Source organism: Telopea speciosissima, chromosome 6 (genome assembly GCF_018873765.1).
Source record: "Telopea speciosissima isolate NSW1024214 ecotype Mountain lineage chromosome 6, Tspe_v1, whole genome shotgun sequence".
Lineage (NCBI taxonomy): Eukaryota > Viridiplantae > Streptophyta > Magnoliopsida > Proteales > Proteaceae > Telopea > Telopea speciosissima.
Window position 1 is genome coordinate 7,533,087 of NC_057921.1, and position 24,986 is coordinate 7,558,072.

The 24,986-nt window shown below is 39.1% G+C and overlaps 1 protein-coding gene across 1 annotated transcript in view; it reads left to right on the plus strand.

The window, feature by feature from the left end:
- The first annotated feature begins 650 nt into the window (after positions 1–650).
- LOC122666193 (bZIP transcription factor 1-B-like) overlaps positions 651–24,986 on the plus strand; it is a 49,707-nt gene continuing 25,371 nt past the window's right edge. Inside the window, exons 1-9 of the mRNA XM_043862340.1 lie at positions 651–893; positions 999–1,052; positions 1,143–1,229; positions 3,764–3,853; positions 3,973–4,032; positions 4,133–4,302; positions 4,389–4,443; positions 17,219–17,261; positions 17,373–17,674. Of these exons, the coding sequence (XP_043718275.1) occupies positions 816–893; positions 999–1,052; positions 1,143–1,229; positions 3,764–3,853; positions 3,973–4,032; positions 4,133–4,302; positions 4,389–4,443; positions 17,219–17,261; positions 17,373–17,674 (939 nt within the window). The 5' untranslated portion in view covers positions 651–815. The remainder of the gene's footprint in view (positions 894–998; positions 1,053–1,142; positions 1,230–3,763; positions 3,854–3,972; positions 4,033–4,132; positions 4,303–4,388; positions 4,444–17,218; positions 17,262–17,372; positions 17,675–24,986) is intronic.

The window sequence follows — 24,986 nt, forward strand, 5'->3', positions numbered from 1 at the left end:
TTAACCACGTCATTGTCCATGTCACTATTTTATACAGTTTAATACCGGTATTTGTATTTTACCAAAATTTACCGGTATTCATATACAGAATGCGATATACGACTACGATTCTACGAATCACTATTCACTACGTTTTTTTTTGGGTGAAAATTCACTACGTTTAGAGAGCAGCGAAGAGGAGAGACAAAAGGGTTCTCTCCTCTGTGGGAAGTGAAACAGAAATACTCTCAACGACGAACGAATCTGTTCTATAAGAAGAAGAAAACTCTAACTAATCGGCTCTTTTGAGTCCATTTCTTCTCTTTCACCGTTTTCTTCTTCGTTGTTCTTCGATTTGCAGGAAAGAACGATTTGGTTAATCACGATTTCATCTTTGATTTTTGGGGTGATTCGACTCTGTTTCATTGATTCGTGCTTGTTCTTTTGCTTCTGAGGACGAATTCCATTGTTTTCGAGGTAAGTTTCTGTCTCTCCTCTTGATTTGATTTCGATTGAACAGAGTTCATTGATTTTGTTGCAGCAGAAAACTCTTGTTGGGTTTGAAGTTGCAATTTCGATTTTTCTTTTTTATGGGTTCATATTATCTTGATTTTTTTTTATACATTAGATGACTCCAAGATTGTCTGAGATCTGAATGTTTCCACGCCTATTTTATTCTGGATCACTTGTAGAGAGTTTCTTTTAATAGATATCAGAGGACTCACGTGTGCATGTATAAGAATTGATTCAGAAATCAGAAGCTTTGCTCTATAATAGGTGTTTCTATTGCAGGATGGCTTGAGAGACTTTGGATAGGAATTCATTTTGACTCTTGAATGATGGGTAGCAGTGAGATGGATACACCAGCGAAGGCATCGAAGACTTCGACTCCGACTTCTACGCCTACAACTCAGGTCTAGCTCTGTGATTACTGCAACTCTTTTACTTTTTAAGTGGCGTTTGAAGATCCCATCTTGTGACTATTTTGTTCTTAATGTCTGTGATCTTTGTTTATTAAGGAGCAGCCTCCTACAACGAGTACTGCAGCAGTTTACGATTGGTCAGGATTTCAGGTGCTTATGGCAAAATGTTACTTTCAGTTTGATATTTAAAGTTTAATATCGTATTCAACCCTTCCTCAATCATTTTTTTTTTCATAGCAGGCATATCCCCATATTCCTCCACATGGGTTCTTTCATTCTTCAGTGGGTTCGAGTCCTCAAGTTCACCCGTACATGTGGGGAGCTCAGGTATAGTTTTCTTTTTTATTGTTCCTTGAATTGGATCAGTTTCAATTAGACTTATGCGCATGAGTCATAGGTGGTTCTGATTTAGGTTACCTAAATATTGGGATGCTTAAAAAAGGAAAGTGGATACAATTGGATAGTGTGTCACACTTTCACATGCTATTCATCTCAGACTGATACCAGTTCTTGCCAGTTTATAGTAACTAATTCTTTGGGTGTCGGGTTTATGTATTTTGGATTTGAATTGCTGTAAGAGGAATTGATGCAGGAATGCTAACTAGATGACTTTCTTTACAAGACCATGAGCAGTAGAGAAATCATATACAGTTTATAGGTGTTTAAGCTGGTTTGTTTAGTCGGGAAGGTCAATAAATGACCGGATATTTTCAGTCATGCTAATTACTAATAGCTGGCTAACTGCATGCTGAAAAAGTGATGGTGAATTTAATTTAGGGGCAAGGTGAATTGGAAAATTAGCTATATATAAGTCTGGCCTTATTCATACTGCTGAGGAAACCTTTTTCTTTTTTTGTCTCCCTCGATTTCATTACCTTCCCCTATTTAATACACACAGAAGAATTGAAATTCCTTGCCTTAGTTAACGTAATTGAATGTGGTTCTCTTTCTTCCTCAAGAGGGGGGGGGGTGAAGATAGGTGAATCCTAAAGTGAACTGGATTCCCCATTACATAACCATGAAAGTTCATTCTGATGGGACACCCTGTGTAACCTTATGCCACTATGTCCCAGTATTACACCCCATGCAATCTTTTGCTGCTTTATATGGGAAAGTTCAATTCACAGGAATTAGAGAACATTTTCCCTTGAGTTGCTCTCATGAAAATCAAGAAGTGCCAAGATTATTAATTTCTGCTCCAAATGGAAATGGCATCTAATTACCTATATACTTTCCATGGCTTTGTTCTCTTACATTTTCACTTGCTTCTTTAAGTATGATATCTCACTTACATTTTCACTTGGTTACAAATAATACCTATGAAGACAACTAATTTGTTACCAATTAAAAATTACCTTAAAAAATCAACATCTTAACCATTTATCCATCCTACAATTCTTAGGATGATAAATTAAGTGTTCTATTGTAATCTAGTGTTTTAACTGCTTATCCCCCAAATAGGAAGGGGGGGGGGGGGGAAAGGAAAATGGAAAAGAATCCAATGGTTTAACCCTGCTTTGTGCTCTTTCTTCTTTCCATGCTTTGGTTACTTAATCCTCCTGTATGGGATCATCCACAAACTGAACTTTGACAGTTGTTCTGTGAGGAATCCTGGTTCTTTAGAGGGACAACGAGGCTGTGTTTGGTTGCATTTGAGGGAAGATGCTGGGAAGGGAAGGAAAAGAAAATGGGGAAAAGGGTTTCCATTTCGAAGTTGTCTAGTTGCACTTAGAAAGACAAGGGAAACTGAGGACAGTGTTTTATCATAATTCCTAAAGCTATGTTTGTATGACTTTTCTTTCCTTTGAAAGGCTACTAACTAGGCTTTTCACAATTTTTGGGAATAGATTTTCTTTCCTAGTATTCTTGGAAACCAACCAAGCACATTCTAATAGTTCGATCCATATTCATTTTGGGAATGAATCGTAGCTGAAAGTAAACCCTATGAGAAAGAGATCATGACAGGACTCTGTTGAACGACACTGTAGAGACATGTTTGGTCCAGCCATTTTAATTCCTTCGCAACATGTCCTTCAATCTCTTTTGGAGTATCAGACAAACTTAGTGGCTGATTTTTGTATCTTACAGCCAATTATTTTCCATATTTTCTCTTTTATTTTTGTAAAAATCACATCACATATATTTCATCTTAGTTTGGCATAGTCAAAATATTTTTATGATAAAGCAATCCGTTGTAGTTGTAAATTTGTAATGTAAGACAAGTAATTTAATAACTTAACCAAGAATGCTTGCCTGGTCGGCTGCTTGTTCTATTGCTTTAAACCTAGTTGACAACCATCAGGTTTCTCCTGTCCTCGCTGGATCTCTTAGTCGTCTAGGCAAATGCCTTTAAAATGACGCATGTGGTTGGCATAGTCAACTGGTTGCACGTCCATACATGCTTCCCCCCCCCCCCCCCCCTTCTTTTAACACTTAGTAATGTGGGCTTCTTTCTTGTTTTTTTTTGTTTGTGTGTGTGTGTGTGTATGTGCATGCTTGCTATATGCTTTTTATTAGTATTATTCTGGTTGGGCTTCTGTCCTGTTTGCGAAGAAAGGTAGCATGTTGTCCCAATTTTGAGGGTAGCATCTATCAGTATTTTGTGTCTCTTATATCAGCATGCTTTATGTTTTTATTGATGTTTTCTGGTTCGGAAGAAAGTAGAATGTTGTCTTGCTACCTGTAAAGTCGGTAGCGTATAACAACATTGAGGTTGCTTGGAAATTCTGGTGGGTGGAACACTTGTTGATGATGGGAGAGCAGATGAATTTTGTTACTATTATTCTCCATTTACTGCAATCTTCTCCACCATTTCTGGTGTGATTTATTCTGATGTTTTCTCTTTGGCCTACCTCCTCAAGCATCTCATGCCTCCATATGGGACACCACCGCCTCCATATGTTGCAATGTATCCGCATGGTGGGATGTATGCCCATCCAACTCTCCCTCCGGTATTTTCTAATCAATCATACCAATTATTTAGCAGTTCTTAATTTTTCATATGACAGTCTTGTCAGAGTTTGGATGTTGTTGTCACAATCTCTTCCGATCACATGGTTTTACTGGACAGGGATCTCATCCATTCAGTCCTTATGCTATGCCTTCTCCGAATGGAAATGCTGAAGCTTCTGTGAGTTACCTAAACCACAGTAATAACTAGAGTGCTGCACATGTGAGTATGTCTTTGTTATATGGACTACATGGGGCATAACACATCAGGTCTTTATTAGGGAACTGTTCCTAGTGGTGCGGAAGTGGATGGTAAGTCATCAGATGGTAAGGAAAGAAGTCCCTTCAAGAGGTCAAAAGAAAGTTTAGGCAGTTTGAATATGCTTACAGGAAAGAATAGTGAGGTGTCTAAAACATCGGGAGCATCTGCTAATGGAGTTTTTTCCCAAAGGTATGATGTATTCATGTAGCAGTTGTAGTCATGAAGAATCCTTGGTCTTTTGACTTTTGTTCATGTTGTGTTCTCAACATCTGCAGTGCTGAGAGTGGAAGTGAAGGCTCAAGTGAAGGAAGTGATGCCAATTCTCAGAATGTAAGTATCAACCGAAGCCAGCTCTTATGTTTTATAGATATGTGTCATGTATGCAACTTAGCTTTCATTTTTCTTGAGAAGAGTGGGAGTATGGTATGGTTTTGAAATCTGGATCCCCCCCCCCCCCCTTAAAATTGAGTTCTAGATTCGTACTTCTCTTCCTTCATGCTCCAGTTACACAACTGTTTCTTATACACCGCCTCCAATTATCTGATTGGATATTATCTTTTTTTTTTCTCCTGATTGATCTGGAAGTTTTTCTCTGATTCAATGCTCTAATGTAGCTACCCATGTGTAGGTCAGACTTAAATTGCTGGTGGCACAAAAATATTGGTGATGTTGGTGGTGGTTTTGTTTTAGTTTAGGTGTGTTTTAGGGAAACCATCTAGTGCATTTTAACCTGGATCTAGAATTGGTTTGCTATTAATTAACCTAAAAACTATACAAAAATTGATGTGTTTGCTATCTTCTTAGACAAATAGTGGGTTGGATTAGGAAATATCAAAATCTAAATTGGCATGAACTTGAACTTGGTTGGGGGTTAGCCTAGTTGATGTAATATCTCATGATAGAGCAGGTTAGGTTGAATATGTTTCCATCCTTAAGTATATGAAGGTGTAACTTACCCCTAAACTAGGATTTTTAAGGTGGTGTGCAGTTCTTTGATATGAATATACTTTAAATCCTTGAGGTTTATAGTGGAGATTTTTATCTTATTCATTAATTGAATAGGGTTCCTTAGCATAAAAAACAAAAGAAAACGAAAACGAGAATATGGTATTAGGGTTATTATTATTAGGAACACCACATACAAATCCATCCCCCACCGGCACAAACGCAAAAAAAATCTGTTCAAACAAAGCAAGTAACGTATGGCATTCTTTTAGAGCCCTTTTGTGGTTGCATCTCACTATAGGGCTTGTCTAATGGATTTGCAGTCTTGGAGCCTCTGGTTCTACAACTTTGTCAATAACTTTTTGGAATCAAAATCTGTCTCTTCTTTTCATTGAAACCTGTAGTGTCATAATAATACCAAAAAGAAAAAGGAAAGTAAATCTGTGATATCTCATCTACCCTTAATGCAAAATTGACCTCGAACCAGGGAAGCCAGCGGGAGATCGGTTGCAGCAGGATCAATACAATGAAAGGAATAAAATTAAATATCTGAAACTCTGTTGTTATTGCTATTTTCTGTGTACATATGAAGAAAACATCAAAGGTTAGGAAAGAAGAAGAAAGGGATATAGGAGGGAATAGGATCAGCTACTCAGCCCATCATCCTCTCACCCAGGACTACTCACCCACGGTATCTCACCATTTCTGCCTCTCACAGCTTCATCAATAACTCTTTTCTCGTCAATCTCTGTCTCTTTTCTGTTCAGCCACGTACTTATTTATAATAACCCAATTACAAAGCAACCCAATCCTAATCTAAGTAAGAAACTAATTAATAAAACCTATAAAATAGAAACTAGACTCTAACTAGGATTCCCAATTAGGATTATTAACTTGAATAGGAAACTAAATAAGTGTCTAATAATAAAAATAACACCAAAAATCAACTCCTCTAAGCCAGCAGTCCATATCAGCCTCCAAATCACTATTCAAGTGAACAGTGTTGCATGGAACTGTTCACGTGAACAATAATTTTTTTTTTTTTTGCCCTTTTTCCTTTGGTCTTCTCCATGCTTTGATCTACATTAACCCTTCATTAGTAATTGACAAGCAAACATGAGATTATCTATTGCTTCTCTTAACACTCTCTGTGATGGTTGTCTTCGGCGTATATGGCCTTTCACTTATTTTTTCTTATACATATATATATATATATATATATATATATATATATATATATATATATATATATATGTTTATTTATATATTTTTAGATGCAATTTTAATTGAGGCCTATTTCTTTTGCATTTGGTGGTCCTGAGAAAGGTTCAAGAACTCAGTTTTGGTACAGGTTTTGCCATGGCCAAAAACTGAGTTGGGGTAATTTTTTTTTTCAACTCGATGGCTGGTTTTGGTGGGTTTTGGACCTATTTTGGGGCTGAAACTTGGTACTCAGCCTATTTTAGGTCATTTAAACACAATGGATCACTCAGATTTTGCAAAAACAAAGTCCAAATAGGAGTTTTACTTTGGACCCTAGGTTGGTAGGCGACGACGTATTGATAGGCCCTATTCTACATATAATTTAGTAATTATATGCAATCAAATCATACAATTAATATAAAATAACTTAAATAAACATTACAAATGTAAAAGTGTATAATACATTAGTCTGTTTAACATATTACATCTATCATCCCATGCCATATTGCCGCATCAAGAATTTTCCCCCATATCGTTCCACAAAGTCTTCCCATGTCATAGTGCTATTGTAGTGTTGCCCATAGGTTACTACACAACTCATATAACTGTTGCCATCAACATATTCCAAGTTCCCTATTTGAGGGTATAGGAGAGGCGGTTGCGATGAGGGTCATGAGGCATGAGATCCACTGCTATTGTCATATTGAGGCTGTTGAAATACCATTGGCATGTATGGGTGTGACTAGGTTGGGACTTGGAATATGTCCTCAAAACCTGACCTAGTGTTTTGATTACCGAACTCATGTGCTAACTGCCCAAACTTACCATAGCCACTATATTTGGAACCGGTGCTCTCCTGGCCATCATCATAGTCATACTGAGGCTGAGATGCATGCCACGACTGAAGCTCACTAGTAGTATCTATACTCGTGCTTCCGAAACTTTCAAGCATAGTTTTCATACTCATGTCATGATCCTGAGTTTTTGACTGTTTACGACGCGGGCATCTCTGGTACGTAGCAGGGATACCATGGTCCTGATCCTGTGTGGCATGCGTAAACTGAATCTCACCTGTGTAATGCATAGGCCCCGCCTCAGTCCCCAACTCATACTGGTACTACTCGCGCATCCCCTGATGACGATCCTCATAATAACCACTACTCGGCATGCCACCGCCACCACCACAACCAGGGTCATCATCATCATCATCCTGTTGCAGCCTGAAAAGGTCTCGACAACTCTGAATGCACATGCCCCTCTTCCGACTATTTGCCAACATTTGTACCGGTTGTGATCGCATTGGTGGAGTCGGGCCTACCCCCAGCCTGATCCATTTCTGGTGCACCACGATCCCTCACCCACTGGAATAGGGGATCCTTATCATCATCAGAGTCCTGGAAAATATTTGCTAACTCGATTGGTTTTCTATCATTGGTGTCCATTCCTTCATGTATGTGCTTCATCCTTAGTTTCATATTGTAATGCACATACACCAGTTGCTCTAGTCGTTGGTGACCCAATCTGTTACACCTCTTTGTATGGATCAATGAGAATGTGCCCCAGTTGCGCTCGTATCTAGGGGTGTAAATGAATAGCCGAAATCCGTTTCCGTATCCGTTTTACACTATCCGAATCCGTCCGAAAGCTAAACGGATGCGGATACGAATAGGCTATAGCTATCCGAAAAGCTATATTTACATGTAAACGGATAAAATATCCAATCCGTATCCGTGTCCGTATCCGTTTAGCACTATCAGAATCCGTCCGATAGCTAATCGGATGCGGATGCGGATATAGCACTATCCGAGCCGAATCCGATCCGTTTACAACCCTACTCATATCCGGAGGATGAACAAGTCTGTGCGAGCACTCTTACTACTATCTTCCTCAGATTGGGTAAACTTGTACCATAAAGTACCCACCAGTCGGTTGTATTACAAATATAGAATATTAAGAATATGTATATCTTAAAGGGATAAAATTATAATTCAAAAATGTACTGCCTCCTACCAGGGTCGGTCTTTTGTCTATCTTCCACTGCAGCTTTTCGACTGAAACTTGCGCTAGCCTATTTGTAGTATTGGATCTGTTTTCATTCCAAAATTCAAACATGTCTTGCATTAGTATTTACTATTTAGTAATTAGTACATGGTGCAATAAATTAACTAATTACATTCCTTTACTTAGTATTTACTACCAAGTCCCATACTCTCACCTCATCATTTGCTTAAGCCTGTGTTGATGCATTGGGCTCCAATTTCTTAATAGTTTTTTTAACTGCCTCTAGCAATTTTGTGTTTAGCCCAAGATTATGCGAGTACTGATACTTTGGATTCAGATAGTATGTTGGTAAAGTGGAAACCACAAATATAACTTGTTAGTGACTTAATGCTTTTGAGTTTTGAATATGTACATGTAAAAACTCATGTAAAGTGTAAAGTATGTTGAAGTGTTGAACTCATTAGCTTTATGCAATGGATGACCCATGTGCTTCTCCCATCGATCATCAATGATGTTAGTGTATGCCCTTGCACTTTGGGGTATCGCAGCTCTGACCTATTTCCTTCATCTTTTGAAGGGCAGCATAAATGTGGCCCAAGGTAGGCTTCTTCTCTATACCTACCATCCTTAATAATGTCACCACTGGCTCTGATATAGCAACAACTTTATTTAAGTCACGCCACCATTCTTAGTCTTCTGAACTTGACCCTTGCTAACCAAACCTCTGTTCACTTGCAAACATACCTCAAACCGACCACCTTCGTCTAAAAGCTCTTCAATGCAATGTAATTGGTGGCAAATCGAGTGACACCAATGCTCACTAAATCACCATTACATCTTTCCCTCAACATGGCTAATGCATAACCATGGTTATATATAAATGTGGTCACTGGTATTTCCCTCCTGACCACACTTGCCACCAAAGTTTTCTTCCCCATGTCCTTCAACATTAAATCAATGGAATGTGTTGCACATGTACTCCAAAAGAGGTGGATCCTCTTGCTCTTCTTGTTTATCAACTCCTCCATAGCCTTTTTAAAGTTAGAACCGTTATCCATCACAATTTGGATAACGTTCTTTGGTCCTACATCCTCCACCACTTTCTTCTGTTCCTATACAAATATGATGCATCCTTTATTTCCTTAGATGCATCCAAAAACTTCAAAAATATTGTCTTTCCATTACAACTCACCATGAAATTGATAATGGATTGTCTAGTAGGTCCAGTCCAATTATCAGCCATAATGGTAACCCCATACGTCTCCCACCTTGGCTTCAGAGTCTTAATGTAGTCTTCTAACTCCTCCTTAGGCAAATAGACATTCATTAACTCATATGGTGTGGGTTCCTTCAATCCTACACCAACCCTCATTGCAGCGCCAAGGAATGCATGATAGTATGTTACCTGTACTACATTAGGTGGAATGCTATTATAGAACATGAACTTGCTGAAGGCATCCCGTGCTTCCATCTTGTTTACTACCATACATTTACGAGATGGTTGGCTGGTAGGCATTTTGTTGCCTGAATACGGTGGGATTCTACTGAAGAATGGGATCTGGGGAATGCACTCATGGTCGGGTTGGGGGCCGTGGGGGCACCCTCACATTCTGTCTTATGCTTCTCCTCCTCTCATCTTGTTGCACCGTCTCTAGTGCAACTAAGCCAGATCCACCAACTCCTCTTGCCTGCTCATATGATCTCATATTCTCAAAATGCAAACTTTGTCTACTAGCTGCCAAAGTCTGTTTGTCACACCCCGGCCCGGTTATTAAGGGCCAAGTGTGGCGGGATGTCTCTGACATCCAACCAATCCCCAAGGATCACAAATGCAGTACCCTATTTACAATCATTGCTCACAGACATAGTAATCAGAGGCAGCGGAAACAATTTAATTAATAGAGATAACATCATTAGTAAGAGAAGTCTAAGTGATATTTCATTTATATAAAGGATAAGACTTGTGATACAACTATGCAGTTCTCAAAGGTACCACAGAGTAAAAGTATACAAGAAACTATACTATAACTATATAAAGCATAAAAGAGTGGGGAGGTAGCCTGGACTATCAGGCCAAGATCAGGAGGTTGCGCAATCATCACGTGCGCACGAAGTATCATGCACTTCAAACTCCAACGCCGCAAATCCAACATTAGAAGTAACTAAATCACCTGAAAAATAAGGATATCCACAGGGGTGAGCTCTCAACTGAGCCCAGTAAGGGGGGTACAAGCATACAAACACAATAAATCCATGATGCATGTGCTAAACTAACATGTTCCTAGCACAGATACTAAGTCTCATGGGGTATAAGTACTACTACTAGTGGTAGATGCTAACCTCGGTCCCGGAACTAACCCCTCGGTCACCCGGGCGAAACCATTCTACCACGGTGAGGACCCGCCAGTTTCGGAACTAACACATTGGACCCCGATAGACTCCCAAATGACCAACCCTGCCTGTTTATTCCCACAGCGGAATTAGGGACCCGCTAACAAGGGACAGAAGATGGCATCCCGGAACTAACACATCGGTCTCTGCCACGAGTTGTCCAACACCTTTCCCCCTGTTGGTAAGGGGTGCAGTACTGGGTAATGAATATCAAACTAGTCCAGTGCAGTCTAAACATGATGAGGCAAGCATGATCTGAGTTATAAATTACCGAATTCCATCATCATAAATTCATATCATATAAATAATCAATGCAAATGCAATGCAGTAGGTCTTTGTGCAACCTATTTTACATGCAGTCTATTGCATTAAATAAAAACTAGAAAACTACATGCTCCAGGTATAGTGGTAATGATGCATAAGCATGGCATTAAGCATAAAGTTGAAATTAATGTGATAAACACGCAGGAAATTAAGGTCGAATCTCCTTACCTGAGATAGTCGATAAACCTAGTCAGTTAGAAACCCATAAGGCCAAGTAATCCTCACCAAAAATGGAGTAAGACAGTCCTAAATAAACATCAAAACATCATATATCAATAAGGGTAATAGTCTAGGTCAAACCCTAAGGAATCTGTCTAACAATCACACAAAAAGGGGCAGCCGGATGCAGGTACTTCTAGTGAGCCGGTCGACCGCCCCTAGGCCTCGCAACAAGATCCTGGGTCGTGTCCGAATTGGGGGGTTTTGCTTCAATTGGCCAGGATCTTTGCATGCATGGCCCAAATTAGGAGTTTTAACATTAATTCAAGGTGGGTCAATCTATTTTGGGTTCCTATTTCATAATTAGTTAGTTAATTTAGGAATTTCTTCAATTAAACCTAAATTAGCTAGGTTAGGGTTTACTATACAAGTAATAGCTTCAACATTGAAGGTCAAGATTAGAGTTTAACACTCAATTTCAGGTCTGTTTTGACAGGAACTGATCTACAACAGTTCAATTCACAAGAAAATCCAAACAATTAAGCTTAGACTTGAAGTTTAATGGTGAAAGGCTTATTTAGGTTGGAGAAGAAAGGAAGTAAAGGGGAAATCAGCAAGTTTCTCATGGCCTACCTGAGTATAGGAGTAGAACAGATGTTGGAAACACTAATAATGGAGATTCAGGTTCAATTTCGGATGTGGAAGCTAAGCCTTCAAGAGCAGCCCTTGTTCTCTCTTCTTCTCTTCTCTTTTCTTTTTTCTTCGTTCTCCAAGCTGGAACGGATTTTTCAGCTTCTCTAAGATGTGAATAGTGAATGATTTAAGAGAAGTTATATATATATGACACTTAATCACTAAGGGGCAGAACCGTCTTTTGGTCATAAATTATTTCTAAAATTGATTCTTTTGTATTTATTACCTTATTCCAGCTACAGAATGATGTCATGCGACATCAGGGATGATCCGGATACGGGTAACTATTCGGAACTACATTCCCCACTGGGGAACTAGGTCCCACAGAGTCAATTTTACTAAAATACCCTTCTAACCCTATTTGGTCATACAAAACGTTATATAAATATATTTTAAATCATACTTACATTGAGTTTAATTAAGGGGGAGGTCCTGCAGCCTGTCCAGCCAGCAGACTCGACACAGGTAGCTCTGGTGCGGGGTCCCACTAGGTAAAAATTACTATTCTGCCCCTAATATACTAATTAATTAAAAATACAACATGTATACATATAAAATGGGATTCTTACCTGGGATTCGGCCTAAGACAGAGAGAGGCTTCGCAGGCCATCAAACCAGCATGCCAAGCACAGGAAAAAGATGTGATGCTGCCCATAGTTGGAGGTTAGCATGGGAAATATTGAACCAAAATCTGAAATCACTCAGGTTCTAAAAGTTCTTTTTTTTTTTTTAGCGGGTTTCACACTGCTGGTAGATTCTCCACTCAGCCTTTGATTGAAAATCATCAGGAGGAGGGCTATATCTAGTATCATCTCCAATGACCTCTATACCAGGCCTCTCTAGCACTGCCTTATCAAACTCTCCCTGTTGCCTTTCTCTTCCTCCTCTTAAGTGCTTTGCTATGGCTTGCTGCACCTCATAAGGAACATTAGTGCATTTGGCAACAACCTTATAGCCACCAGCCAAATGCCGCTTTAATCTAGTGGCCCCTCCAGAATTTAGCAACTTCCCACAATATTGATACTTAAGACTTCTTTTTATCCTCTGACATCGGGGTTCCATGTTCCCATGCTATCTCATCATGATCCCCTAATGTGTACTAAATGTCTTACTTTTTACATTGTTACATAAAAAAGCATGTATTAATAACTATTAAAGACTTAAAGTAATGTGTTAGTAATTATTAAACATAATGTCAAGCTACTAGAACAATCAAATAGCTATCTCATATTTATCTTCTAACCCTAGTATTTGTTTCTTAATTAAAAATAGAATTTAGAATTTCTATTAAAAATATTATACCTTAATGTATAAAACATTATAATGGAATGATGTATTTGACACCATTTTTATTTGGACATATGGTACATATGTTGTACATAATTTTCCCAAAAAAAAAAGAAGATATTTTTTTGCAAATTTTAATAATATTTTTATTAATTCTGAAAAATAAAATAATTTTTTTTATGGGTGAAAAAAAATGACTCCATGAGGCCGTAGAGCATCCAAAGGTGTCTAACATACATGAAAATCACTTCCAAACAATCACTATTGATCCTATTTTTTTCAACTTTTTTTTGTAGAAAATAATTTAATAAAAAAATCCAGACTCCATCAAGTGATAGATCGGCCAAAATTATGTAACATATGTTAAATTGACATGAATCTACCAAGGTTTGCACAAATTTTTTTGAAAAAAATAGATTTGGGGAAAAAATGGTTTACCTTTCAAAAGTTCTTCAAACTTGAGATGAAAAATCACAAATTTTGAACAAATCTTGCAATTTTGTAGCTGAATGATGTATCAAGCAAGTTCTACGTCGAAATCCAGGTGAAAATGACTAATTAACAACTCACAAGCAAGTTCTGCAGCTCTCGGTCGAGTTAGAGGCGAGATCTCGCCTCTTGGTCGAGATCTGTCATTTTAATAAGGTGGTTTGGGTCGAAATCTCGGATGAACCGAAATCTCGACCCGAGATCTCAATTCGACCGAGATTTCGATCTTCATCTCGTCTCGCTATTTTGAAATGCCGAGTTATTAGCGAGATCTCAGCGATATCTTGCCGAGTTCATGTACCATGGTCCTGTGAGTTATCTTTCAATTGCTTTTTCACCCCCTAAAATGTTAGTAAAATACCCATGGGACATTCTGTTAAATGTGTTCCAAGGAAGAGGCTAAGTATTAAAAAAAGAGTGTTCCAGTGCATGAGGCTCCCACTACTGCAGGGTCTGGGAGGAGCAAATGTATGCAGCCTTACCCCATTTTGCGGTGAGGCTGTTTCCATGTTTAGAACCTGCAACCTAATGGTTGCAATAGCGCAACTTAACCATTGCATCGAGGGAAGAGGCAAAGTGTATTATGTCTCAATTTTCAGTGAAGACAAAAGAGGTGAAAAAATCTTGAGATGTTATGAATGTTAGCTCTTATATGTAATTTTGTATGATTTTTTGTGATTGATCATCTAAGAGAATCCCATTATTCAAATTTTCTGGATCACATCATTGGTGCATCATTTGTGCCATGTAACTATAGAAAACCTAGGACCTGTAACTAATAACTTTAGAGAGAAGAACAGAGAGAAGAGAAGATGAAAGTTGTAAATACTTGAATTATTTAATTGATAGGTAAGCCCCTCTATTTATAATAGAGGGGAAATTACAAAGTGACTAAACTAGGCTATGTGGGACTAAAACCCACATAGCCGACATAAACTTAATAATATAAGAAGAATAAAATTACCCCAAAAAGACCAGAATACCCCCATGGTATTCTGGATTACATATTCCAACACTCCCCCTCAAGCTGGATTATACAAATAAGAGAAGAAGAAAAATCCAGTTTGAACTAAATAAGAAAAGAACTCCATAATAATGCTAACACTCTCCCTCAAGTTGGCACATACAAGGTACTAATGCCCAACTTGAACAAAATGGGAAAAAACCACCGTTGTTGAGTTCCACAGCCTTGAATCCTCAGGAACTCTGCACCTCTGTGAGAATTACAGGAGCCCATGGTCATGAAACAGAGAATCAGCTTAACCTTCGTTCTAGGTCAAATAAGGATTTGTTACTGAAACCCTTTGAAGATGATACCATGGATTCGGAACTCTTGATGCTGCAGAATCTCTGTGGACCTCCACGATTCCTCTTCACCATTAAAGAAGAGACCAAGGAAGATTTGGAGTCCAATGATGGGAAATCCAGAAGTGGAAAAAGCCGAAAAGGGTCAAGAAGTAGGAGCTTGAGTGATATCCTCCCCAATGTGGAGACCCCATTTTTAACTCCTATGCCTTCTCCACCATTTTTTACTCCACCACTGACTCCTATAGACTCGTATAACCACCTTGGGTTCAACCCTCTCCATGAATCTTCAACAGATGCAGAGCTGAATAGGGTGAGGTCTTCACCTCCTCCAAAATTCAAGTTCCAGGTGTATTGTACAGAATCCCCCCCTCACGTGTAGTACACGTGGACATAACAGAGATGATGTAAGAGATAGGGCAAAAACATAATATTCCAGAATTTTCCAAGAGGTGCTAAGGGTAATGGAAAAGGAAGAAATGGCAAATTAGAGAATACCATTATCGTCCAAAGTGGTTATGGGTATATGCCAAAGGTATGGGATATGAAGGGAATTAGAATTATTGAAAGGGAACGGTGTTTGAAAAAAAGGATGGCATGGCTGTAATTTGGTGAAAATTCACTTTTTAAATATAAACCGAGCCAAAGGGCAAACTGGTAATAAACCAGAATTTTCAAGGGTCAATTGGGTAGTCAAATAGGAGAATGTATTAAAGAGTAATGGCAGTTCGTAAATAACCAGAATTTTGCAAGGGGCCCTTGGTAAATAAAAAAGTAATGGATCATGTGATATATAAAAGCAAAGGACATAGAGGGAATTAATATTTATAGATGGGGGACATACTTGGAAGGCATGGTAAAATATGGACATAAGGAGATTAAGTTAAGAAGTGAGGGGCTAAAGAGGAAAACTAACTTTAAAAAGATATGGACATAAGGAGACAAGAAGGTAACGTGACTGTCTTCTTCTCCTTGACAGTCATGGAACCAGCAAAGCAAACAAATGGCAGGAAAACCAACTCAAAAAGAAACCCATTCGTAATAAAAAACCTGAAAATCGAAGAATAGCAGTGGTCTCCCATCTTCAGCTTGAACCAGAGGCAGAACCTGGGAATCGATCGTACCAATATCACTTCAGAAGGCTCTGGTAGTTCAAATCAATACCAACTCATAAAAGGAAACCCATTCTGAAATATCGGATCTCCTCTTCACGCAATCAGCACCCCCTTTGCGAGAAAAGGGAAGCAGTTTCCTCACAAAACCAGCGATTGGTCTTCTTCCTTCGCAGACTAGCAGTCAAAAACAGGGAAACAGAAACAAATCGACAGCAGCAATCAAAGCAGAATTTGATTCCACAAATATCAGAAATCAACAGCAGGATTCTTCAACCAGACGGAAATTGCACAGCAGGAAACCAGAGTTCGATTGCACAGCAGCAAACTAGGGCAATAATATCACAAATCTGCTGAATCACATAAGGAGAAAAATAATTCCACACCACTTGCAGTGTCGTCTTCTGCCCCAAACTCGATCAATGGCAGAAAAATAGCATGAGAGAAGAGGGTTTATACCAACCCACTTTCAAAACTGGAGGGAAATCCGGCGAAAACCAAGGGGATAACCAGGCTGAAATCCTATTTGTAAACACCTCCAGATCAAGCCATCATACCAGGAATCCAATCGACTCCAGAAAACCAGAAACGATAGCAGTAGCGATACCAGAAATATCCACTGAATAAATCTTCAGCGTGAATCCGTAAAGACCAACAAACGACCGTGGAAGATTTAAAAAAATCGATAAAGATTAAATGGGCAGGAAACCCTAGTTCTTCTTTTCTTTCTATGAACTAGGGTTTCTCCATAAATTGGAGAACTTTGAAACGACTCTCAAAACTGCAAACCAGAAGAGAATCAATCACTGGTTACAACAGCTCTGATACCATGTAGAAAACCTAGGACCTGTAACCAGTAACTTTAGAGAGAAGAAAAGAGAGAAGAGAAGATGAAAGTTGTAAATACTTGAATTATTTAATTGATAGGTAAGCCCCTCTATTTATAATAGAGGGGAAATTGCAAAGTGACTAAACTAGGCGATGTGGGACTAAAACCCACATAGCCGACATAAACTTAATAATATAAGAAGAATAAAATTATCCCAAAAAGACTAGAATACCCCTATGGCATTCTAGATTACATATTCCAACAGTAACCATGGTTGATCCTGCCTTTCATATCCCATCCTTTTCAGTTGCTGCTTTCTTCCTCACCAAGCTACACAATATTCACAATCAATTTTTTTTTTGTGCAGGATTCACAACATAAAGCAGGCAGTGGCCAAGATTCCTTGGGTGGTAGGGTTATAAATAAAGTGTGCTTTCCTTCGATCTCACCATTTATAAGCCAAAAATAAAATAAAAAAAGATGATATAAATGATGTAACTATTGTAATGTATGCTTTACAGCTGAAGCATCCCGGAATGGCAATGCTGTGCGTGGTCCTCAGAATGGAGCATCTTGTACTGCACCAAATACAATGTTAAACCAGACAATGGCGATCATGCCAATGCATGCAGCTGCTGCTCCTGGAGGCATAGCCGGTCCAACTACAAACTTAAATATTGGGATGGACTATTGGGGTGCTCCTGCTACATCATCTATCCCTGCCCTGCGTGGGAAGGTCCCTTCTACTCCAGTTTCAGGAACAGTGGTCTCCAGTGGTGCAGTTGGATCTCGTGACAGTGTGTCTACAGAGCTTTGGATACAGGTTCTCCTTAAGCTTTTAAATCCTTTAAATTGCTATTTTATAAGGTAGCTCTTTGCAGGCCTTTCCCAACTAGAGTGTTACTTGCAGTTTCTCGACGTTTAAATGAGATTTTCTCTATTTCTGGAGTGTGAATATACTTATTGTCAGTTATTCTGTATGATTATTCAATTGATGAGTGTAATGATGGTTTCCTTTAATTTCTTACGAGCTAATATAAAAAAAAGTGGTGGTCAATTGACTCAATTCTGCACAATAGCAAGTAGAATCATGAGCTAGGATGCTAGACAACGTCAAAATGATATTAAACCTACACAATATCAAAAATATGTCTAGTCTGCTCTAAATATCAGGAAGTACAGCAGAAATTCTTGCTGTTCTTCAGAATTGACTATTCCCTGACAATTTTTTGCATCCTTGTAATGAATTCATTTACTTATTGGAGATGAGATTCAGCATTGGTCGTCAAATGGCTGTCCCAGGATGCCATATTTATTGGAAGCTAGCACATCTAATTAGGAGGGCGAACTTTTTATGAAAACAAGGGAATATGATGCAATCTTGGTTTGCAAAACCCTGCTTGGGATCGCTATGGGCCCACAATTAATCTGGTTCTTGAGGTTAAGCTTTCTAAGCCAATTTGAACATGATCTCTGACTTCTGAGACTTGGTGCCTGAAGAGCTGCCAGATGAATTGCCACCCATGTGCGACATACGACATAGCATTGACTTGGTACCTGGTTCAGTGTTACCAAATTTACCGGCTTACCCTCTTAGCCCTATAAAGCATGAGGGAGTTAAAGCGACAGGTAGACACAGGTTGTTGCGAAAGGGTTTATGATGTAGGGCATCCAGCTGGCCCAGCAACCAGCCACCATCAAGAAGGCCTGATCATTATTTTGCCAAGAAGTATTCTCGGTTGAAGGCCCAGTCCAAGCCCACAAGCAAGCCCAAGCTCAAGGCCCAGTCCAAGACAAAGTTCCAGCCCAAGTTTCCACTTGGGTCTAGTAGGAACTGATTTTATTTTGGGGCCCAACCAGTCCAATCGTGGACTCTTGGGACTGCCAAGTCTGGCCCCACAAGTCAACAAAAGTCGTGACTTCTCAGCTCCCTAGAACAATTTATTATTTTTTTGTGTGTTGTTCCTAAGTCTTGGAACCAGTCTCTAAGTTTCTTGTTTGTTGTTCCTAGGTATTGAAACAAATTTTTAAGTTTATTGGGGATAGTTTTTATGTATGGGGGATTATTTCTAGCTGCGGAAACTCCACTTAGCTTGGGAAGACCAACAGCTCGTTTATTGTAATGCATGTATCCAAGAGACAACCTGTGCTCTTCCTCCCCTATAAATAAAATTCGTGGAGGCTGCTATAGCTATTCCAGATTTTGAAAAAAAAGAGACTAGGTCTTCTTCTCTTTGAGAGTGCTTGTGAGTTATCGAGTGGCCAAGGTAAGACTCCTAAGGTGAGACACTAGTGGGACTCTAGTTGGCTACAGTTATTTTATTTTCTCTACATCATCAAGTTCAACTCATCAACTACCCCAGCCGAAATCAGCAAGTAAGTCAGCCACCCTACATAACAATCTTTCCCTTCATCCTCCTTCATTTGCAACCTTTTCTCTCCTTGAATCCCTCCATCCATGGTCCCTTTCTTTATCTTCCATTAAACTAGAATTGATCGTGGCAGCAGTCATCTTTGTCTACACCAAATTGGTATCAAAGCTATGTCTAGTGAGGAAAGCAACTCACGATCCCTTGAAGAATTTTCGGTTACCATAAAACAAGTGCTTGACTCCATGCAAGCCATGTCAGCTCAAATATTAGCCATAGACCTGCGACAACCCTCTACTTTTCATTCTCCAATCAACAATATGGAGGCTGGAAGTGAGCATCATCCACCAGCCGGCTCTTATGCTGCCAGCAAAGTTCCTTTGAGGCCCAACACCTATGCTCCACCACCACCACATCATCCACCAACTTTTGAAGATTACATGCGATCATATTTTGATCAAAATGTTGGTCAACCTCCCCAAAGGCAAGATGATACTCATAAATTCAAGATGGAGGTGAAATAGTACAATAGAAAGCTCGATCCCTAGGTATTTCTTGACTGGCTGAATGCTGTAGATGATTATTTTGAATGGTATGAAATGCCCGAATTAAGGAAAATCAAACTCATCAAGACCATGTTAAATGAACCTGCTCGACAATGGTGGAAAATGCATGAAAATAGGATGGCTGCCAAAGGCACTCCCATCACATCTTGGGAAGAAATGAAATATGACTTGAAGGATAACTATCTTCCCCCTTCCTTTATTGACCGACTCCATGATCAGTTTAATACCATCCGTCAAGGAACCTTATCCGTGGCTGAATACACGGAACAATTTATTTCTTTACTTTCTCGAACTGGTATTGAAGCCAGTGATGCTCAACTCATGTCCAAATTCAAGTTTGGCTTGAAACTTGAGGTTCGTAAAGCAATGGGAACCACTAGTCTCTATGATATAAAAGACTGTTATCAAAAGGCCTTAGAAGCTGAAGATTTGTTAAAATTACCATCGGGGTCTTTTAGCACTTTCACTAGAGATACTAGGAGGGCTACTTTCAATCGGCCGCCCAACAATAAGCCCCCTCTTCAATCAAGTACTGTCCCTAGAACTGTTGACAAAGGAAAGTCCCTTATGCAAGAGAGTGGAAAAATCCAAATTTGTTATCATTGGAATCAGCTTGGCCATTTTGCTAAATTGTCCACAAAAAGAATGATGTGCTAATCTTGTTGTGGCCGAACCTGAACTTGATGATGATGATGTTGAAATTAATGATGGTTTACCCCTAGATGATGAAGATGAACAGGTTTGAAATCCAAGAAGAGGAATTGGAATCTCATGAAGTATATGTTGTACATCGTATTCTAGTGGTTGAAACCCAAGGTGAGGACTGGCGAAGGCAGTCTATATTTTACAATATAATAGCCTTTGCACCCAAAGTAGCACAGGTTATTGTGGACATTGGTAGCTGTGTTAACGTTGTATCACAAAGTTTTATTGCAAAAGTCAATCTCCAAGCTAAGAAGCATCCACAACTATATAGGGTATTCCTCCTCAATGGGAACACTATAATGGTTAAACAAAGGTGTTCGGTTCCTCTTAAGTTGGTTTCCTATGAAGAAGAAATCTGGTGTGATGTCATCCCTATGCATATGACCGATGTCCTATTTGGTAGGCCCTGGATTTATGACAATGATGTAGCACTTGGCGACAAGAAAAACCTTTGTTTTTTCATTTTCAAAGGAAAGAAAATCATCTTCAATCCTATGAACCTGCAAAATCTGAAGCAACAAAGCAAACTGGCCAGCAAAACACCAGTCCAATAGTCCGAGAAGAAGCTAGAGAAAGGTAACTCCGATGGTGTTAAGCTTTTAGCTGTATCACACCGGGAATTTGTAAAGGCATGTACTGAGACTAGCCTTGTTTTGGCCTTGGTCACAAAAGTAATTACCCCACCCCACAACCACTTATCCCAAGCCTATCTAGGCTTTGTTGAATAACTTTGCAGATCTTGTACCAGAAGAACTTCCAGATGAGTTGCCCCAAATGAGGGACATTTAGAAAGCTATCGACCTTGTGCCGGTGTCTATCTTACCAAATCTGCCCGCGTATCGTTTGAGTCCGACGGAACATGGTAGTTGAAAAGACAAGTTGAAGATTTGTTAAAGAAAGGCTTTCTTGGAGAAAGCCTGAGTCCTTGTGCTGTACCAGCCCTTCTCACCCCAAAGAAAGATGGTTTGTGGGGGATGTGTATCGACAGCCGAGCTATCAACAAGATCACCGTAAAGTACAGATTTCCAATCCCTCGGCTCGATGACATGTTGGACATGCTTTCCAACTTCAATATTTTTTTGAAAGATTTAAAGAGCAGGTATCACTAAATCCACATCCGAGCTGGAGATGAATGGAAAATAACTTTCAAAACTAAAGATGGACTCTATGAATGGAAAGTCATGCCTTTCGGACTTACCAATGACCTTAGTACTTTTATGAGGATGATGACTCAAGTATTACGCCCATTCATTGGTAAATTTTTGGTTATGTATTTTGACGACATCTTGATTTATAGCAAGGACACAACTGATCACTTGGAGCATTCGCACCATGTGATGCGAGTTCTCCGTTTGGAGAAGCTATATATCAACTTGAAGAAGTGTTCTTTCATGCTGCCCAAGGTTCTTTTAAAGGCGTCGAAGCTGATCCGGAGAAGGTTCAAAGCATAGTTGATTGGCCAATTCCAAAGACTATCACTGAAGTTCAAAGTTTCCATGGCTTGGCCTCTTTTTATCGATGATTCATCAAAGGATTCAACAACATTATGGCTCCTATCACAGAATATCTCAAAGGCAAAGGAAAATTTGAGTGGACACCTGCTGCAACTAAAGCCCTTACTCAAATCAAGAAGTGTATGACAAAGGCGCCTGTCCTATGACTCCCCAATTTTGACATTATTTTGGAAGTATCTACTGATGCTTCACATATCGGTATTGGTGGCGTACTTACGTAGGTTGGACACCCAATTGCATTCTATAGTGAGAAGCTAAACGATGCCAAACGATGTTATTCCACTTATGACTTGGAGTTATATGATGTAGTCCAAGTCTTGAAGCATTGGTACCATTATTTGATTGGCAAAGAATTCATCTTATTTACCGACCATGAAGCCCTCAAACATTTGCATTCACAAAAGTCGGTAAGTCAAAAACATGCTAACTGGGCAGCCTATTTGCAAGATTTTGTCTTTGCTCTCAAATACAAGGCAGACAAGGAGAACGTTGTGGCTGAAGCACTCAGCCGAAAAGTATTGGTGCTTAATATCTTTTCAGCCCATGCCATGAATATTGACCATATTAAGACCAAGTATCCCATAGATAAGGACTTTTCCGAAGTCTATAAAAATTTACAGCAAGGTGGGAATGATCCCAAATACTCGTTGTATGATGGCTATTTGTTTATGGGCACTCGTTTATGTATTCTGGCATCTTCCCTAAGGCAACACCTTATTCGGGAATTACATGGAGGAGAATTAGGTGGACATTTTGGGTATGATAAGACTCTCCTACAAGCATAGTTCAAAAACTCGTCTCAACTCGGTGTCTCGACCAGGTCAAGATAACCGAGATCTCGAGATCTCGGCGAGTTTGTGCATTTTTTTTTTTTTATGGTTTCGGTATGATGTTCTGGTGGACAAATGGATTTAGTTGGCTCCAAAACTTTAAGGGAAGCTTGTTTTAGTCTTAATAAACATATTTGAATCTTCAAATGGTAAAAAAAACACCCAATTTGGTGTTTTAGATTCACACCTTTGGTTGGCAGTAAACGTCGAACCCATAATGTAATATTGCCTATTCTACACAGTGTTTGAGTACTATGAGACATAATTGGAAAGTAAAACCAGTAAATTATGCAATAATGAATGAAGACACATAATATTGAATAAGTATTTAAAATATAGTTAAAGACTTAAAGTTTCTACCATAAACTCCTCCATGTGAAGTGTTCACAATGCATATTACATAGGCACCCAACAATGAACAATGCATTAGTTATGGACACCCTACTTCACCAGTCTTCCATGTCCCAACTCCCAACAATACAATCGATCTCTTTGTAGGATGTGGCAACCCCCAGTAGTGTATCCTGATTGTATTAAGTGATGACCTGGCCAAAAAGTCAAGAAACAAGGTTTCCCCCCTTCTCTGTCGAGTTACTTCGAAATTTCAAAGTGTGCTCTCGGGTTGGTGCTTTTTTATAATGTAGAATATAGTAGTTTTTCGAAATTTCGGCGAGACAGAACAAAGTACCCAAATCTCGTCGAAATTTTGGTCGAGATATTTGAGTTTATGCATATTTTGTGTCTCATATGTTAACTCATCTTGAGAAGCTCTAGATTCTCGAGTTTTTTGAGATCTTGTCGAGGGCGAGATCTCAGCGAGTTTTAGGACTATGCCTACAAGTAGCTGATCGCTACTATTGGCCTCACCTTCTCAAGGATGTTGAGCATGTGATTAAATAATGCCGTACTTGTCAACTAGCAAAAGGAACATGCACCCTGGGTGTGAATTCACCTAGAGGGGGGGTGAATAGGTGAAGGTAGTGGAATATAAAAAATATTGCGGAAATAAAAATGTTATCAATGAAAAACAACTAAAATGTAAAGATAACACAAGGATTTATAGTGGTTCGGCCAAAACTTGCCTACGTCCACTCCTCTCACCTTAAAGAGAATTCCACTAAAAAGAATCTTGAGAATGAGCAAGAGAACGCGTACAAATCTTGATTAAGAGCAAGAGAACTCAACATTAATAACTACTCTTGATTTCGAGCAAGAGGACTCAACCAATCTTGATTCCGAGCAAGAGGACTCAATTAACACATAATGAAAATTTACTAGGAAAAGGATTACCTCAACGTTAGTAAGTGTATAAGCTACCTTCCACCCTTGGAGCTTGAAGCTAAGTGAGGTAGAGGAGCTTGAGTGTGTGAGCTTTGTGATGAATTGATGCTTACAATCAATGAATGACTCACTTGATGCTATTGCAATGAATCTTATAATGAAGGCTCTTAATTGTGATTAGTAGTAGTGATTAGCGCCTTAAACAATAGTCTATTTATAGGCTAGGTAGCTCTAATAATTATAGAAACTGTCTTAAGATTAGATTAGATTAGACAGTAATAATCCGGTATACCAATTCCTAATCCGGTATGCCAGTTCACCAAATTTCCTTATATGATTTAAGGTATAACGGTCAAATTCCAACAGTCATATCTGATCCGGTATGCTGGATCATAATCCGGTATGACGGTTCAGGGTAAAACATAGCCAGCTGTGATCCGGTATGCTGGATCACTATCCAACGTGCGCTGGAAAGCTACTGTAGGTTATTTCCTGAGATCCATAATGATCTGGTATGCCATTTAAGGATCCGGTACGCTGGATTAGCTATTTTCTGCTAAAATGAGCTAAATCCTTTAATGGGCTACCTCGGGGGTTTCCAAATTAAATTGGTCACATGAATTGGGGTTGTTCTAACCTCCTAAAGTCATTCTATATGAATGTATGCGTGTGTGTGTGCATTACATTAATTGTGAGTTTAAATAAACAATTTTACAAAATAGTACAAAGTCTTCAAGACTGAAACTTGATAGTCTTCAAAGTAGACGCTTCTATTTTGACTTGGTCTTTGTTTTCAAGACTTCATTTCTTCATTTCATGTCTTTGAGATTAACTTTGAGCATTAGTCACTTGAATTGAGTGCTTGCTCCC